An 18,033-nucleotide genomic window follows, 5' to 3' on the forward strand; every position below is an offset into this window, starting at 1 on the left:
TGCTAATACCTACCACGCAGAGTAAGGAAATAAGAATATCAAGTGAACAACCTACATTACGTACCTGAAATTAAAATTAAGCTGTCTTATAATTACATTAGCTCTTCCTGCTGAAAAAGAAGTATTGTATTGATGTGCTCTCTTTTATCTAATTTCTCTTTTTCTCTCTACATGTTTGTAGATGCTACGAGTTTGGCTTCCAACAGAGCATCTGGGTGAACATCAGGTTGCATTTTTTCTTTTGTCTTTCCAGAAAAGCAAACCACCAAGTTTCCCCTTCACCCGAAAGCAGATAACCTCCCCCAGCTCCAGGTTTCTTACCACTGCTAATGCCAGAGTTTGCAATGACTGTTGCCTCACTCCACTGATCTGCACTGGAGACTGAGTAAGAGCGCTGATGCATACCATCCGGACGGCTGTTGAAGGAGACTAGACTGATGCCACTTGCCATCTGAGACACAGATGTGCTAGTAGTCACGTTCCCTAGACATAAATGGAAAACAAATTGTGTCAATAGAGAAGACAAAATTGATTCGTATGAAGATGGATGGGTCATCTTAACAGAGCAGAAAAAGAGATTACTCAACCAACACAAAACCAGCGCAGCCCTCCCTGAAACTCTGAAGACAACAGGCCTGTGACCAGCTTGGGGCACTGCAGATTTCAGCGGCGCACTCAAATCTGGCCAGCAACTTCTGACAAAAGAGCCTATATTTTCCAGATTTCACCTCATTCTGTTCATTCATCTTCTGGAAAACACAATCCTCCACAACCTTGCTACAAGTCACCTTCTCCACTTGTTACAGGTAGAGCACAAAAGACAGACTGCATGCAGAAAATAAATGTATTCCTGAAAATTGCCATTTACACAAGCAACCGAGATGAGACAACTAAGCCAACTCAAAGAGATTAAAACAACCTACCCCTAAATAATAATTCACTAAAGTATGTCCCCCAAGTGAAGCCAAGAACACAGTGATGGGGAGCAAATAACTACTAGCACTGTGAGACCAAGAGAAAAAAAACGTATCTGATTTTTCACTTTAAAACAATATCGTGACACAAAGCACACACCAGAGGCTCACTCCGCTGACTGCAAATATCATTCCTGTGGCTCGTCCCACAGCAATACACCCATCACAACTCTGACTGAAGGCTTACGACACAAAAGGTGAGATACAATGGATAGCCTTTACCCAGTAAACGCTAGAAACAATTCTGTATTTTCACGATCATCGAGGTCTTGGACAATAAAATGCTGGCACGTGTGTGCGGGAGGAAGTAACAGGGACAGGTTTCTCGCCATAAAACAGGAGAAGTGTGATCTGGTTGAATACATTTTAGAGTCAAAACAATTAAAACCTTTCCAGAAGCTCAGGTTTCTGATGGTCCTTCTCGCAACTTGATATGGGCCAAAGTCTGCTCCGCCGTTTTGGTTTCCGAGTACATTTTACTCCATTCCTAGCACTGGACTTGCATATTAACGATAAGGATACACAGATTTTACAATGCCAGTTTCACTCCTAGCAGGCTCTTGAAAGGTACCCCACAGGTCTGTGGATTTAAGAATAATCTTTAAAAACAGATGTGAAGGGAAAGAAACAGATGCGATTTTATACAATACCCTAACACTTTACATTTCCGTTGCACCTTCTACTGATGAGTTCAGAAAAATTAATGAATTAATTTTCAATGCTCCTGTGAGGTTGTTAATTATCTGCTATCATTTCCCCCATTTTTCAGAGGTTAAATGACCCAGGGCCACAAAGGAAGATTGTGGCAGACTTGAAAATAAAACCCAGATCTCCTGACTCCCAGTTCTATCATTATGTCTTTTCCCAGAGCAGCCTTTGGGAAGACAGCAGAGCTTAGTGAACTACTTTGTGTTTATTAGAGTTGGCATAATTGTCCCTCTCTCTCCTCCCCTTTCCCAAGACTAAATCTCATCTTTAGTCCTTAACACAGATCCATCACTACAGTATCTGTCCACCTGAGCCTTGAAGGTACTTAGTCTCAAGAACTCCTTCTGTGTGGCAATCTCTACTTGGTAGACATGAAATACATACAGAAAAACTAATTTGCTCAATTATGCAAAGTTTAAGGTGGATCGTGGAACCATGTTGGGACCTCCCAAGGCACTGCTTTAGCTACCGGCACGTAATTCCTCTCTAATCACCTTCCCTGGGCAACCCTTTTGTCCAAAAGAATTCCATAATCAGAGCATCATCTGACAAACTGTTGGAAAAAAATTACACCTCTAGCAACCGGTCCTCTTCAGGACATTGTGTGCTTGACTCCACCTGAGAGCAATTTGCTAATGCTGGTATTTCAGCAACTTCTAAAGACATCTCCCAAAGAAACGTTCAGCAAAGAAATCAGGCCTACAGAAATGAAGGTACAAAGCAGAGGATCGAATTATAGCTCAGTATCTTAAAACTGTAATAGAAAATGGAAACACTAACTGACAGTACCTATATTTTGAGGTTGCTTAAAAGAAATACCTCCTTCTAAATAAACTTCTGCGATGCCGCTGATGCTCAGTTTGAAATAGCTTTTTCCTCTGGTTTTCACAATCCAGATAAAAAAACCCCTATGAACATTATCAAATTATTTTGATGACAACAAATTAAAGGGAGTAACGGAGATGAATGACAGAGCATGAAACCAAATGGACTCTAGAAACTTGAGATTTAGGCCAACATAAACACTGTGTTATTCAACAAGGAGAAGTCCTAAGCTCTGCTCCTCGGACAAAACTACCTGGTGTAGCAGCAGAGGCTGGGGACCAGTTGGCTGAGTAGCACCACCGCTGTGAAGGACTCGGGAGTCAACGACGGATGCCAGAACATGTGCTCAACACAAACCACTAGCTGGGCACACCTTGATGAGCATCTGAAAGACTGTACTTAGTCCTGGGTCCCCCACTTCAAAAGGGTTGTTGGGAAATGGGAAAAGAGCCAGGAAAGAACTGCCAAGACAGTCAAAGGTCTTTGGTTTTGCTGTAGCACCTTTTTGGACATCTTTAGATTATTACTGGTAAGTGGCTTTGGAAACAACTTAGTTTTTCACAAGCTTCTACCTCACCAGACTGAAGAGCAATGACACAAAAGCGGGTTTTTTTAGCCTGTAGCCATCTTTCACATTGTGCCTAGTAAAATGGGAAGCCACATGTGATAAATCCCTGCAAGAGCACCTTTGTTACAGAGATCACAAAGGAGAGAACCGGTAGGTGAAAGCTGAGATGGAGCATTTCCTAGGTATCATGGGAAAAAGGAAACAATTACTGGAAATCTCTGCCTGGATGACACTTCCCCATTACTCCGTGCTGGGCGGCTGAGTTGCAGAGAGCAGCAATATTTGTATGTTGACATCTTCCGCCTAGTTCATAAGTTTTTGAACACAAGTGTCCAGCCACTTTCTAACCATGATGCAAAAGGAAAACCTTAAAAAGATAATATCAAGCCTTCTACATCATCATGTCAGCACCAAACGCTTTACTTTCACCTTAGTGCCATCCTATGAAACTTCACACCCTGCGTTATGACATTAACCTGCAGAGGAAGTGGCTTATTCTGTGAACCAAGCAAGAATTTTTCTTTCACTTGACATTTCTGAAAGGTATGGGCTGCTAGCGAGAAACAGGTGCCAAGTCTCATCACGTAATACTTTACTGATCAATGACGCAACCCAGCTCAGCTCGTCTCTTCTATCACCACCGCCCCATAACCCTGCTACCTGCAGCCCTTGCAGTTACATTCATTCAAGGTCGAATTCCACTTTGTTCACGTGCTGTAAGGTTTTACGGAATATCAGACCATGCTGGCCAGAATCCGTGGGTAGATATCAGAAGGGCTGGACTACTGAAAACAGTGTGCCCTTTCTTCTCCCCCTCCTGAACATGTTCAGCTCTAGCACAAACTTGTTACTTACAACCTTATTTAAAAATCATTATTCCTGATCCATTGCTAATTTTTCCACTTCTCAGTCTAATCACAGCGTGCCCAGGACATGTATTCCACCACCCCAGTAGGCACTAATGTTGTCACACCAAAAACAAGGACTACTGGAAGCCAACTGTGGTTCTTGCACTCTTTGTACGTTGCACAAAGCTTCTACAAAACAGTCCTACGTTTTTTCCCGTCTGTAACAGACAAACCCCAGTCCAGACCTTCACAAAGCAATTGTCCTTTATTTCTGCTCAAGGATAAAGCCTCAACAGCAGAAAATCTCAGTCTTTTAGCAGACAAGTGAAAGACAGTTAAAAAGAGGCCACCGGCAATACTCATTGAAAAGTAAACCCTGTATATCGGGTTAGGTACAGGAAGCCTTTATTTACATCAAGCTCTTATAAGCAAGGCCATGATGCATTCTGCATCTGTTGTCTCCCCTGCCTGTACATGTATACACACACGTGTCTATATACGCAGACAGGTAAGATAAATATTTCGACATTAATGTGAAATCATGGTCAGCTACTTGGCCTGTTCTGGAGTTGTGAAAGACTGCCTCTTCAACGACATCATATATGCATCAGCTGGTTGCTCAAGTTGATTAGCAGGGGGCAGTTAAATTACTATGCTAATCCATGTATTCGCAGCACTGTTTCCTTGATATGGATATGTGTATATGCTTACTGGGAAGCCTTGATTAGTTCAAGCTTCAATGTGTCAAAGGCTCCAGATTCTTTCCAAAGAATAATTTTAGCTGTACTCACATCCCTAAAGTGTGGGAGCTGATTTGAAAAGGTACTTACCTCTACCATATGCTATTTTTCTTTAAACAATTTGCATTTCAAAGTGACTATGGCATTTATATTTGAATGAATATCAGTGTGTTGCCAGAACTGGTCTCAAATGAGCAGAAAAAGATGCTGGTCTCCTATTGAACAAAAATGTTTTCATCTACCAAAGGAGCATCAAAGGAAGAGTTCCTCTTTCTAGCTCTAGACAGCTTTATTAAAACTATCTTTTCTGATAATATAAAATAGCCCGTTATGACCGCGCTTACAAAACGTTCAAACAATTAAGCTCTACAAAACCCATCCAAATTAAGATTCAAGGTAATTTCCAGGTTTGGTCAACGCTTAGCAGAACGGCCTCTAAGAAAAGTGAATGCGCTCACACTAAATCTAATTTATATATCCATCTAGTCAGTGTAAATAGCCACGAAGAGCAAAGACAAGAGACTCGGTACAAGAGGAATTAAGCAGAGTGCACCTGTGTGTACGTATGTACACGTGAAGAGGCTGACAGAAACACACACGCTGGAGGCAGAACATGTCTCCATTTCCTGCGCACACAGGGACTCACTTTGGCTCTTCATACACAATTGTTCCAGATTTATGGAACAACAGACCATAAATGCAACGTCAGATTATGATACTTAGAAACATTATAAAAATAGAAGAGATTTATACAAACACAGGACCATACAAGATGCTAAGTGCGCATCTAGTCAGTAAAAATTGAAAGATAAAGACTCCATGTATTATAAAAAATTTAATACAATATACAATAAAGTTTAACATACACGTTATCTTACTTCTACACGGTAACTGGCCCAACAAAAAAAGAAAGTATTGTCTTTGTCATGTTGGTCTTGCAACAGAACAGTACGGTGGACAGCATTTTAACAATTCCTTTTTTGCTGTCTTCTACCTTAACAAAAATAATATAGTGAAGCATCGCTGGGCAGCACAGGGTATTTTAGCAGACACATCACTTTACACTAAGCCTTTACCAACTACACCACCCACTAATTACAAATGCAGAAAAAATATAATTCACAACTATACCCTAAAAAGTGAGATACAAGTGACTTAAACACATGGAGGTGGTCTCCACGTCCTGCTGCAGACACATCCGTGAGTTCTCCCAAACAAATCCATTACAAGAAGTTATGTTCAGGAGTGCAACTAATACACTCTTGAATTTATGAGAGGAGCAGACATTGCAAGAGTCACGAAGCAGAACTGTATTTTTCCATGAAGCAGCCGCTTATGAGACCCACAGAGAGCGCCTGCACAGAAAGACTGAATCAAATGAACTACAGCCTACTGCTATGCTTTCACCCTGGCCATGTTTTATTTGCGTTATGCTCTTCATGTTCACAACGAGTTTCTCTTCCAAAAAAAGAAATAAACCTCTTAAGGCCAGAGGGCTGCGCTCACCAGCTGTTAGAACTAATGAAAAATACATTAGAGTTGTGGGTCAGGAAATCCTGACTCTTGGTATCAGAGGGTTAATTGTTTCAAATCACGTTGGGTCAATTTATGTTGCAGGAATACTGCCTATTCTTGAAATGCCCTCTAATTCAGGAAAAGGCACTGTCAAGTAGATTAGCTTGCCTGTTGGTTGTCCCGTTCCAAACCCGTGCCCAGCGCTGCTCCCTCAGGTTTCTTCAGGCATTAGGGTGCCACGGGGAAGTGAGAGGCCACTCTGCTGGCTGTGGAGATGGAAAGCGTTCCCCTCCCCTCCCCTCAATTCTGCATTACATTCGTGAATTCATCTTTCCAGAGGGCAAATCTTTCTTAAGAAGTGTCTGACCATCCAAGCCGTACCACTTTCTGCCTTCTGCTTTGCCTATGAATATGAACCTTGGGACAAGTCCTTCAAGCTGAGGAAAATCTGCGGGTTGGCTCTTCTGGGTTCCATCAGTTTGCTGCCTCAGATCCCAGCATCCACCCTTTACTGATGCACCCTCCTTCCCTTGCCAACTCTGGAGTTCATGCCCACCCCCGAAACCTGGGAACGTTGTGCTACTTACAGCTCCTTGCCTCTCCAGCTGAGCAGAGTAAGCCCGCATTGGAAAGGAAGGTATGGCCCAGGTGTCAGAGCACAGTCTGGCCACGTTCTTGGGAAGATCACCTGTGGGACTGGGGCCAAAGAGCTCCAACCCCCACAACCAGGTTCCTGAGTGGGGTTATCAGTGGGGGGAAAAGGCACTGAAGCGCCGCTGGGCATTCTGTTTTGATCTGACGTGACAACACATCATTTCTGCTTTGGGTTTATCAGGGACCAAAAATAAGTTGAGGTTCCTCACACACGCAACGAAAAAGAGCAAGACGACGGCATCTTTCCAAAACACACTGGCTCCAGTATCGACGCTCTCCTTCAATACACTGCCAATCATTTTCAATGCCGTAGCAGATGACTTGCTTGTGGGTTTCACTTATTTTTAAGGCTTTTCCAGAAGCATTTATTTCCTGAACAAACGTCCTGAGGATAAGCAGCTATTAATAGAGGAAGGCCTTCCGTCTCACTGCCTGGCAGGGCAGCCTCTGTGAACTGGGCTTGATTAGTAGCGTACAGAACCGAGAAGGGTCAATACTAATGAACAAACAAGGCAATGCCAAGAAATATCCTGGCAGTGAAGGACATGGTGCTGGGACTATAACGAGAAAAGCTATTATTCTCAGAGCATGCCAAACCAACACAGCAAGTGTGGAGGAAAATTAAGTCATCAGAGGAGACATCTCTTCTAAAAGAAAGTTAAACCCAAGATGTTCACCAAGGGCTTTGCTCAAGACCCCAGATTATTTATTCCGCTGGGATCAGAGCATGCTTTCCTTTCCCAGCAGGCGTATTACTATTTTTTCAGTACTTTAAACAAATAGCAGTAATAAATGAGGTACGTTTTGCTTTCTGGGCAACTCCTGATTGAGGTTACCTGCTTGTTAAGGGACCACATCTCTTAAGACCCAGAGGTGACCATTTCACACCGGCAAACGCTTTGCTGTGTATCGCTGTTATTTGGTTGCAAATCCTGTTAACAACTATGAATTTAACTTGGCAAAACATAACAGCGCAAAAAATCAAATAATTCCAAGGTATTATGCTGCTCTCATGTAAAGCAAGGCATGTGTAGGGGCCTGAGGCAAAAGATGTAAAATGCCTCCTAATCCCTTTGACTGTCTGTGGAAGTTATTAATAATGAAATTGGGGGTGGGGGGAGGGGGGGTGCTTACCTGCGTGCTGGAGCTCCATGGAAAGCTGTTAACATTAACTGAACTAACTTTGGGAGCTTTGCACGAGCCTACAAACCTCCCCAAACCCTGTGAGCTGCAACTGGAGACTCTTTGGGTTGGGGAGGGATGACTGCTGGTATTCAAATATCCTCCAGACTCTTTAAGAAAATGGAACAAAGAAACTTTATTTTCGAAAAAGAGACAATAGATACGAATGCGAGATGACTTTTTTTTTTTTTTTTTTAATAGCTATTGCCACTGTAACAGCAGCTAAGTGAATGCATGTCTGCAGTGTGAGCAGTTTTGATAAACAGCCTCTGCGGGCCACACAACGGGGATAATGTATCCTTAAGTACTGCCAATGAGCTGCCATTCTGCACAGCCAATTACTTCTGTGCGTCTGTCACTCAAAGGAAAAATGACTGAGCCCATTAGATCAAACCTTTGTCACTGTTCCTAATGCACTCTTAGGCCTCATTAATCTGAGGGAGCAGCAACACAGCCGCCGGTGCCTCATTGCCTCCCCCACAACAGGCCCACGTGAATCTTCTCATCTCTCCCCCAAGTGCACCACGTTAATCAAGCTCTCCTTATTACCCCGGTCCCTGTCACGGCGGAGAGCGCTCTCTCTCTTAAATGCTCTCATTATGGTCCATCTTTAGAGCCGGCTGAGTGGAAGGAAAAAAAAAAAAAGAAAAAAAAAAAAAAGAAAAAAGAGCCAGAGAGAAAGAGAAGAGGAAAAAGCAAGTCCGATCACATTAATATTCATGACAATAATTAGTATTCTAGGTCACTGAATATTCATGCTATTAGTTTGGTTTTTTATGGGTTTGCTGGATGTCCTGATTGCTGGAGTGTGGAGGGAAACAGCATGGTTGGGACTTTAGATGTCAACGGCAGTTCAATACTCAAAACACATTTGTGATTTTTTTTTCCCTTTTGGTAAATCAGCTTCAACCCTCCTGATGGCTTTAATATTTTAAAATCACTGGGGAAAAAAACCCCGAGCAATTCTGCAACGGTCTTAACATCCAACCAGTTAATATTACAACGTGTAACCGTCAAAAATCGGTGAGATCGCATCGGGTGGACAAGACAGTTCTGTGATTTTATTCCGGATACGGCGCAGCAGAGGCATGAAAAATCAACCAGAGCGAAACAGGCGCGGGCTGAGCAGCACCGACTGCATCTTGTCCGGTATCTGCAGTCGTCTGCCTGGAGTTTCATAACACATTTCTACCCTTTATCTACCTAATCACCATTAGAGACGGGCACCATTTGCCCATCTCAGGAAAGAATCGTAAGACAGTCTGTTTCTTCCTTCTTTCCCTAAAGACAAAAATCTAAACAAACCCGGTTTTATTTTCTATGTTTAACAAATGCTGTGGTTTTTATCAAGTATTTATTTCTTTAATATTTGCCCTGCTCCTTTTTTCCCAACACGAAGGAAGGCTGGGTACTGACGGGAAGTTTATTTCTCTCTAGTTCTGGAAAGGGCAAATCCTAGTCCAAAGGAACTGCAGAAAATGACCTTGAGGGATCCCCCTCTAGTGGGACGAAAGGGAAATCTCTGATGCACTTAAAATCGGGCTTTTGCTTCCTTCAAAATGAGCAAACTGACAACTTCTCCCTTCATTCACTACAGCTGTATATCACTGAACTAACAGCAAACCCAACCAAATGGAAAACTGACTCGGGTGATTAACGACAAAAGTGAGTCACAAACTTGCATTTGTGATCTGTGGCAAAACCATAAAACTCACGCTTAAGTTGAAGCACAGAAAATGTTTCATGTAAAGTCAAGTCGTTTCATGTCCCACATCAGACTACTAGGAAATAGCTACCGACTACCACCTCTGGTCTTGTGGGAGCTTCACCAGATAAAATCTGCCACTGCCAAGTCACACGCTGCTCCAGCACACAACCTCAGTCACCTACAAGCAAAGAGTTCAGAGCGGATTCAATAATTTAGGACTCAGTTCTGCGTTTCTTTGCAAAGGCACCCAAGATCTATATGCTCTGAAGCAATTGCCTATGCTAGCAAGCGCTTGGCTTGATACACATCTTTACTCATTGTCAGCCTGATCGTAACATCTGAATCCTGACAGTAACCTCCAATAAAAAAAATAAAATAAAAAAAGATTATTACATGATCTACAAAAATACTGATGACTGCAGCCGACTTTGGATCGAGAATTGAATTCACACGCATCCCCACAGAGGAGTGATCCTTCCCACTGTTTTCCATCACGCTTCCCCTCCTGCACATGGCACGCCACTACACTGGCCCTCGGTACCGGGGTCAGCAGCTATTAATTCAGATATTGTGGAAAACTGCTACCCAACGTGAAAAGTAGGGCTGTAGATGTAAACTAGGCTTAAAAGGCAAAAAATCCCTCGAACCCAAAGCAGCGGTTAAAGAACAAAATTATTGGACAGGTACTGGAATCTAAAGACATCATGTCAGAAATCTTACTTTGAAGGTATACTGGTCTTATTGAAACACTAGTTCTCTTTAACTTTTAAAAGAAAAATCTGGAAGGCAGTCCATTCCAAGTCAGCCTTATTCCAAGCACTTAAATGTAAAATAAGATTACTTAATGACCGCTGCATTGATTTGATAGATGATCACAATTAATAACAGATAGAAAAAACTCACATTTATAAAAATGTGAAGATGCTGTTCTTTTAACACGTCTGAAACGTCACATGCAGTTAGCAGATAACAACCTTTAGCATACTTAACGACGGCTATGTAGCTAACACATTTTAGGATACTTCACATACTGTACAGCCACTATTGTACGTAAATTTAATAGCACCAAATTATTTAAATGAAGTGTTAATCAGGAAACAATTTATCTCCACACCATAAGCTATTTTTAGATGTGAACTTTCTACATCAGTGGCTCTTGCTGCAGCTCAGGCTTTGGGTTGTTTGTAGAGAAGAAGAAATAAATGACTCCAGGGAGAGATTTCAGGAGTAAGTTCACCTTCAGGTCAACCAGCTCAAATCCAACGCATCCTGGGAGTAATTGAAACCCATACCCACTCCTGCTCTGAAGTTGGCAAGAACCGAGTCAGCTTCTGAAAGGCACAGAGATGTGGCCAGTGGCTGACAGACAGGACTGACTGCTGGCCCTCAGGACACTGCCGCAGCGTGCTACCAACTGTTAGAGATGGTTGCAACCGAGCAAGTCCACAAGTCACCCTTTTCTGCAGTACTTCCAACTGAGACACGCCAACAGAATGATTTTCACTGCCACATAAATTTTATTCAAATTACTTAAGCATCAACAACTTGTGATTTAAGGTACCACAAAAGTAACATAACTTCAAAGGGAACAAACTTCCATTTCCCCAACTGAGAGGTTCCTAGCAAGCTAGCATAAAAGTATGGGCACGTTTCATAAAGCCACAGTTAAAAATCCGTTACTTAAAGCTCGTATACAACAAAACTAAAATAACCCCCCACCCTTCCATTGTGTGTGGGAGAAGCAGCCAGACAGAATCCCAATTCTTACAGGAAAAACCCCAAATTGCACCTCCAAGAACCCAAGAAAGCCCAGAGAACAGTTTTCAACTTTCAAGGTGTCGTGGCAAAGCTTCTAGGAGAGAAAAGTCAATCTTTTCCAAGGTGTCAGGCTTTGCAACAGCAGACACAGCCTTACCTTCTACTCATTTCTCTGTTTCCTGACAGAGTACAGAAAATATTCCTTTTCCCCACTGCTGTTTCACTTCCAGTTTGGTTACTGTCTTACCATGACCACACACATCAAGGGAAAAGTATTTCTCCCAGCTCCCGTGTCAGTATGGAAAACCCAGGAGGAAGGAGTCATCTTGAAGGGGTTTTTTTCTTCATATATGTTCTCATATAGGTCTTTAGTGGTTTGAAATGGAAACTCTCAAGAAGGACTGGAACTTGGCTTTTGTTGTTAAGATGGTTATTTCCCAGAGGTATCTGCTTCCAGGTGTTTGGGATGTAAACACATTTGCAGATTGGGATAGCTGTCACCGAGAGATGGTTATTATATGCCTGTGTATCAAACAGGCTTTAAAGCCAGAAAAAAACCAGCATTCAGACAAGAAGCGCCACAAAGCATGACTAAATTCAGTATGCTAGGAACGGCATGCTTTTAAACTTTTTCTTCTGCATGTGACATCTGCGTCAATTAGCTCTCACCGGAAAAACCTTTACTTACTGCTTGGCTGTTACAAATCGTATTGCCAAATAAACTGAGTATATCCCTCTTGAATTCACATTGTCACCCTGATTGGCCTTATTCCTTCCATTCTTCTCATAGCAATGCTATGGGTAGCACCCTGGTAAAGGTCCTCACCCATGCTTAAGCATGTGTAAGGAAGAGACCGAACACGTTTGATGCAAATGATCACAGTCCAAGAAGGCTTTAGAGAGGGAAGGTGACGAGAAGAAGGAAGAGCTCAAGCTGCCCCACTGCCTCACAGACCACGGTGGGGATTTAGAAGAGAAGTTGAATGAAGTTTTGAGCTGTCTTCCACCAGCAAGCACTGCCTCACGTAGAAACAAGATACCAGTGATCATCCCTGCAGGAATCAAGTGGGAGTAGATAAAAGCTATTCCCAAGGTGTCTGCTGTAAGATGACTGCTCCCACTCCCTGACCCAAGCTACCCCAAGTCTGCCCACATGCTATCCCTGACACCTATGCAGAAGGGTACCAATCTCTGAGACAGCATCCCCAGGGCACATATTTTACAACCCACCAGTTGACAAGCAAGAGGCTTTGCCTTTGCCTCCCTATCAGACCAGCCAACATGCTGGCATCTACCCTAAATAGAAGGAATTTGACTAGCAAAAAGAAAACTGTCTGCTGAGCACTTGTGAAAGAATAAATTTAAAACATGTCAGATGTCTATTTGATTGCCTATAACTAATACGTGTATTTATTGGCAAATTTGGCACTGAAATCCATACTTAAGGGACAGGTTCAGAAAAATGTTTAATAACAGACCACTGATGTCTTCAAATGAAGACATCATTTACAAAAAGCACAACGTGACTGCTTCAACAATAAAAATGCACAGTGACTTTTTTCGTTTTGAAGTCTGAATGAAAGTAAATTTCCAAGAACAGAAGTTAGTGAAAAATAGGTAAATCTCACCCAAGAAATTATTTTTGTGGGCCTGGGCTATCACCATGTGCAAGCAAAGACAATGAATCCTATTTCCAGGGGCAGTCTGAAACATGACATTTCAGCTGAGCAGCGGTATTCTTTCAATATCTCAGCTTTCCCAGCAACCTGCACATAGCTACGTAACAGCAGAAGGAAAATTAGTCTGTTCCTGACCACTTCAAATGATTAAATGAAATATTGTCCTCACTTCTAACTGTGGTGAGTATTACTCTACTTGAGGTACCAAGTCTGCACCGGCAAACGCACAGAAGAATGGAAAGCACCGGTGTTTTGGGGAAGACGTAATATTTGAGGCAATAACAACGTAGCATATTTGCAGGCCTAAAAATAAAAATGGCAAGTACTGGCTCTTTCGCGCTTGGTCCAAACCTTCTCTGGACAGCAGATCTGTGTAGGGAAACCTCCCAAGGAAAAAACAGTAAGAATTTCAGCCCTACAATCAATTCTAAAGCATCATAGAAGATGAAAACAATATTTTACTGGTACTAACAACTGAGAAAAAGCTCTGAGACAGCAGCATAGACTGCAAGGGATAATTTCCAAATGTTTTTAGTTGCGTGACAAAGAACTGCAGAGCTACCAGAAGCCCTCCAGAAGCCGAGCACCGAGTACCCTACAGGTCTCCCATCCACCAGAAGCTGCAACCCTCCCTATAAAAAACACTTTCAATATATCTGACTACATAAAAGTTCAGACCAACAAGCCATGTACAGCTTGTGACAGTGTCTTTTCCTACAACAATAATACTCCCCCTAATGTTTTAAAATCACCCTCTGCAACAGAGCTCTCCAGCCTTACCTGAAACCAAGAGCACTGAGAGTTAAGCTAAGCTGCTGACAGTTATTTCCCAGATCCAGGCTGTCCTACTGGGGTGTTTTTTCTTTTTTTTTTAAGTAATACTCTATTGATTAACAGTTCTTTTTTTTATTCTTATTTGTTTTTAACCCAGTAACGACTGCTCTGATCATCAATTAGCTTTCTCAAAAAAGCTCCTCTGCCTTGCTGCTGCTGATCATTCTGCCTAGTGATGCCATAACCAGACAGACCTCAAATGTGGCTTTTGAGTAAGAAAGATTCAGTGAAGACAGCTTCTCCAGAAGAAACAAATTCTGCAAAGAAAAACCCTAAAAAGGAGATACTGTGGCTGATCACTGAATGTTCCAACCTGAATTTCAGAAGCAATGGCTGCAAGGAAAAATACTACAGTGGGTCTGAAACCACTCGTTGTGTAGGTAGCTGAATTAACAAAATATAACCTAACAAAGATGTTTGCGTCTTCGCTGACCCTCTTCTCACACCAAAACCTTAGCCATCCCCCTTCTATATCCTCCAACGCCCAACATGGGCACGAGACAGCAAATAGCAAGGCTGGCCAGCTGCCATGTAGAGCATCAAGCTGTTCAGTCTGCCTTCACCTGCTCCCCCCAGCAAGTTATAAAGATGCTTCAAAACTGCTATGCTTCCAGTCAGCTATAGGGGTAATATAATTAAGACATCAATGCTTGCTTTATCTATGGGAAGAGCACCATGCTAAGATAAGCAGCTCGAGAACTTGCTTAAAATTAAAGAAGGATCAGTGTACCATCCCAGCTGCATGAGAGGGGAAATGAAGGTCTTCAAGGGGGTAATGATACAGAAATCAAGTTCAGCTTCCTTGGATACAACTCTTTTGCGCATTAGGAGGTCATTAATTATCTTAAGACTTACCCATAGTAGATCTCCTGAGCTGTGCTAACAAGACATCAACAAAAGGAAAGTCTTTCAGTATTTCTAAGCAACGTGATAAAGATGTCAAGAGAGAGGACAGAAGCCCCATCTATTCCTGTCATGTTATTTGAAAAAAAACTACCTAAAAGCACAGCTGTCTTCCAGCATTTGCACTTTTAGCATAATTAACTGATCTATTTTAAAACAATTGCTGTGTGATAAAACTGCATGCTAGCCAGGAGACATACATAGTGGCTACCACCACTGCCAGAGCGAGTGGTCTACTGTACATTTTCGTGTAAAGAAAGCATTACATGTGCAGGAAGTCCTGAAACAAAATTAAGGGTGTAATATTCATTTAAGTCACGTATAAGCTGTCTCCCTCTAACCTGCCAACCTAGGCATATGCCAAAACATGTAAACTCCATGCTGTGAATTTTATCTTAATACGTATCTCCGAGTCTGTCTTTGGAAACATACTTCTCTGGAGCAATGAAGTAATTTCTGCCTGTGTTCAAATGTTTTAAAAGCAGAAACCCCTTATTTAAATGTCCTACCGCTGCTTTATTGACTCAGTCCAGCATTTTTCTTCCCTGAATTATGGAATACATTGAAAAACAAAAACACTCCCCACACCCAGTCATCTAAATAAAACAGCAAAATGGAAAACCCAAACCAACCACAAACAATTTTCTCCTACGAACTCTTCCAGTGCCAGCACCAGCTCTGTGCCTCTGGAGGAGGAAGGTTACACATCTTGAAAGAGGCTGATGAAATCATGGCTTCAGACATGTCAGGTCCCAAGCCAAACTAATAGAACATGCCACGCAAGATCCTCAGGATGTCTGCGCAGTGGCACCACTGTAAAGCCACAAGGCTTCTTTTCCCCTTCTCCTTTTACAAACATTCATCTGAACATCCACAGTTAAAAGGAAAATCCTTCTCCCTCTTCCCCTAACACTGAGGAATACACATCGCAAAGCCAGAAGGAATTACTTCTTGACTTGAAGCGTAAGATAACTATTACTATCCAAGAAAAGACTTTTGAGTAGCAGGGTGACCAAGCTCCCTCCCGCGGTTGCTTGTGCTACCTGTGCAGCGTGTATTGCACAGGGACAAAAGTGTGTTTGGATGGCTTCGCTGGCACTTGCTGAAGGTGTCTACGTTAATCATAAATGAAAAAGGCACTCGGCACTTTATGGACATCATCCCAAACATGCTGACAAAACTTCCACACCAACACTATACCATTATGAGCTCTGTATAAGCTGTGCATTTTACAAGACAAATTGTCTTAAATGTTTTTCCTTAACGCAATTTTTTAAATCCACTTAGCTGTATGGACAAGTACTTCTGCGAATAGTAAACTTCTTTGTTTAGAGCTCACAAGGAGCTATAAACTACTTCCATTAACAAACTAAAATAGCTTTCTGCAGAAAAATCTTGCTATTGCAAAAACCAAATTGATGCATCCTTCTAAAGGTGGAAAGAAGTGCTGTGGATACCACCAGGAAGCCAAAAAAACCCCTTTCAAATGATACACCGCCTGTTTTTCCAAAGTATTAGACCTCACAGACCAGTCATACAGCAGCATCAATTCTTCACGTATGTTAATTTCTGTGAAATTATGCAGGGGTTTGGCAAGTCTAATATTTGGCAAGTAACAAATAAAAAAAGATGGATGTTGAAGGTTACTCAAACTCAGAATCTCTTGTGGAAGACAGATCAGCAGTCAGGGCTGGAAAAGTTACACATCAGTGGTTATTTGGATTTGAAAATTATTAATAGATATCACCCCAGTAGTGCAAGACAATTGCCTACAGACACTGGAAATTAAGTCTTTCCCCTTTTTTCCCTAGCATGGTATTCTCTTACCTGAATTGGGAGAGATGTGTAAACTGCTCATGTCCTTGGATAGGCCGTTTGTTTTGGGACTGGAAATGGGCGCACAAGCTGACGTAGCTCGGGGTGGCCTCTTCCCGGGGACTTTCACAGTGGTTCTCAGCAAGTCGATTTCTTTCCCATGAACGTTCTGCATATAGTCCTGGTAAGAGGAAAAAAAAAAAAAACAAAACCAAAACCCACTATCAAACAGGTAGTTCTGTAAGCAATAGAACTAATGAAAACCGGTTTCATCAGACTTTTGCCCTACATCATCCACCCACGCTCACCATATGCTTTTCCCCTTCCTTCCATTTTTTTGATAATCGCCTTCCACACTTCTCACTACAAATAAGCCCCAAAGGCTGAAGCTTTCTAAGACATCTTCCAACCACCACCTGGGTAAGAGGCAATGCACAACAAGGCTGGTTCTGAGCCTCCTGTAGCAAGGAGTTCACCAGCTTGAAGGTTCCAAACAGAAGACGACAAGGCGGACTGTCCCTCGTGAGTACGCTTACTGGTGTCTCCTCTCTGCCAACGTTTTAAGCACTCATCTCTTTCGCCCTCAAATTTGCCTGAAACTGGTCAGCAGGCACAGAAGTTATGAAAGGGCACTGCCTGGTAAGGTTTCTGCAATTACAACATTCTTTCCTTAGGATGGGATCCTTCCTCCTGACACATGCAAAATCATAGAAGGGAAAACCCATGCAAATTGTGTCCGATTAGAGTAAACACAATAAAACCCGGAAGCCAGAAGTGGAAAAGGCTTTTCCTAATTCTTGTTTGGAAAGCCCACAAAGAGGAAATAAGCAGACAAACCCAGCCAGCAGTCAATGACTGGAGCCAAGCCATCGCTTCCCGAGAAATCCATGAGAAAGTTCTTCAAATTGCAAAAAGCTTCTGGAAAAAACAGGCTCTTGAGACTCTGCTTTCCAGCTTCAAAAGCATTGCCTAAATTATCTGTGGGATGCTTCAGATGAAAACAGAAAAGGAAATGGACATGGGTGCCTTTATCAAGACAATTCATTAAGGTGAGACAGCCACTGAGGCTGCAATCCTGCCATACCTCAGAAGAGAGATTTCCAGTAGAGATGGTGCATGTTAAAGCCAGTAAACAAGACACCAAAGTTTTCATCTCCTGGCACACATGTTTGTGTTTACTCTCATTTCAGAAAAAAGAATTTGAAACTGGAACAACTATGAGGACACAAAAAAACCAAAACCACAAAAGAGACTGTATCTTACGAGAAGCCATTCAAGGTGGGTAGCACAGGGCAGCAAAGACAAGGGTGAACAAGGGAAGA

General features: G+C 42.3%; 1 protein-coding gene across 9 annotated transcripts in view; it reads right to left on the minus strand.

Moving 5' to 3' along the window:
• Positions 1-18,033, minus strand: part of AGAP1 (ArfGAP with GTPase domain, ankyrin repeat and PH domain 1) — a 382,678-nt gene that overhangs the window by 109,762 nt on the left and 254,883 nt on the right. For 7 of the 9 annotated variants that reach the window (XM_037397858.1, XM_037397852.1, XM_037397857.1 and 4 more), the window contains 2 exons: positions 16,724-16,892; positions 322-483 (listed from right to left, as the gene is read on the minus strand). In XM_037397858.1, coding sequence (XP_037253755.1) covers positions 322-483; positions 16,724-16,892 — 331 coding nt within the window. The remainder of the gene's footprint in view (positions 1-321; positions 484-16,723; positions 16,893-18,033) is intronic. The other 2 variants (XM_037397859.1, XM_037397860.1) reach the window with 1 other exon arrangement.

The sequence above is a fragment of the Falco rusticolus genome, chromosome 8 (assembly GCF_015220075.1).
Source record: "Falco rusticolus isolate bFalRus1 chromosome 8, bFalRus1.pri, whole genome shotgun sequence".
NCBI lineage: Eukaryota > Metazoa > Chordata > Aves > Falconiformes > Falconidae > Falco > Falco rusticolus.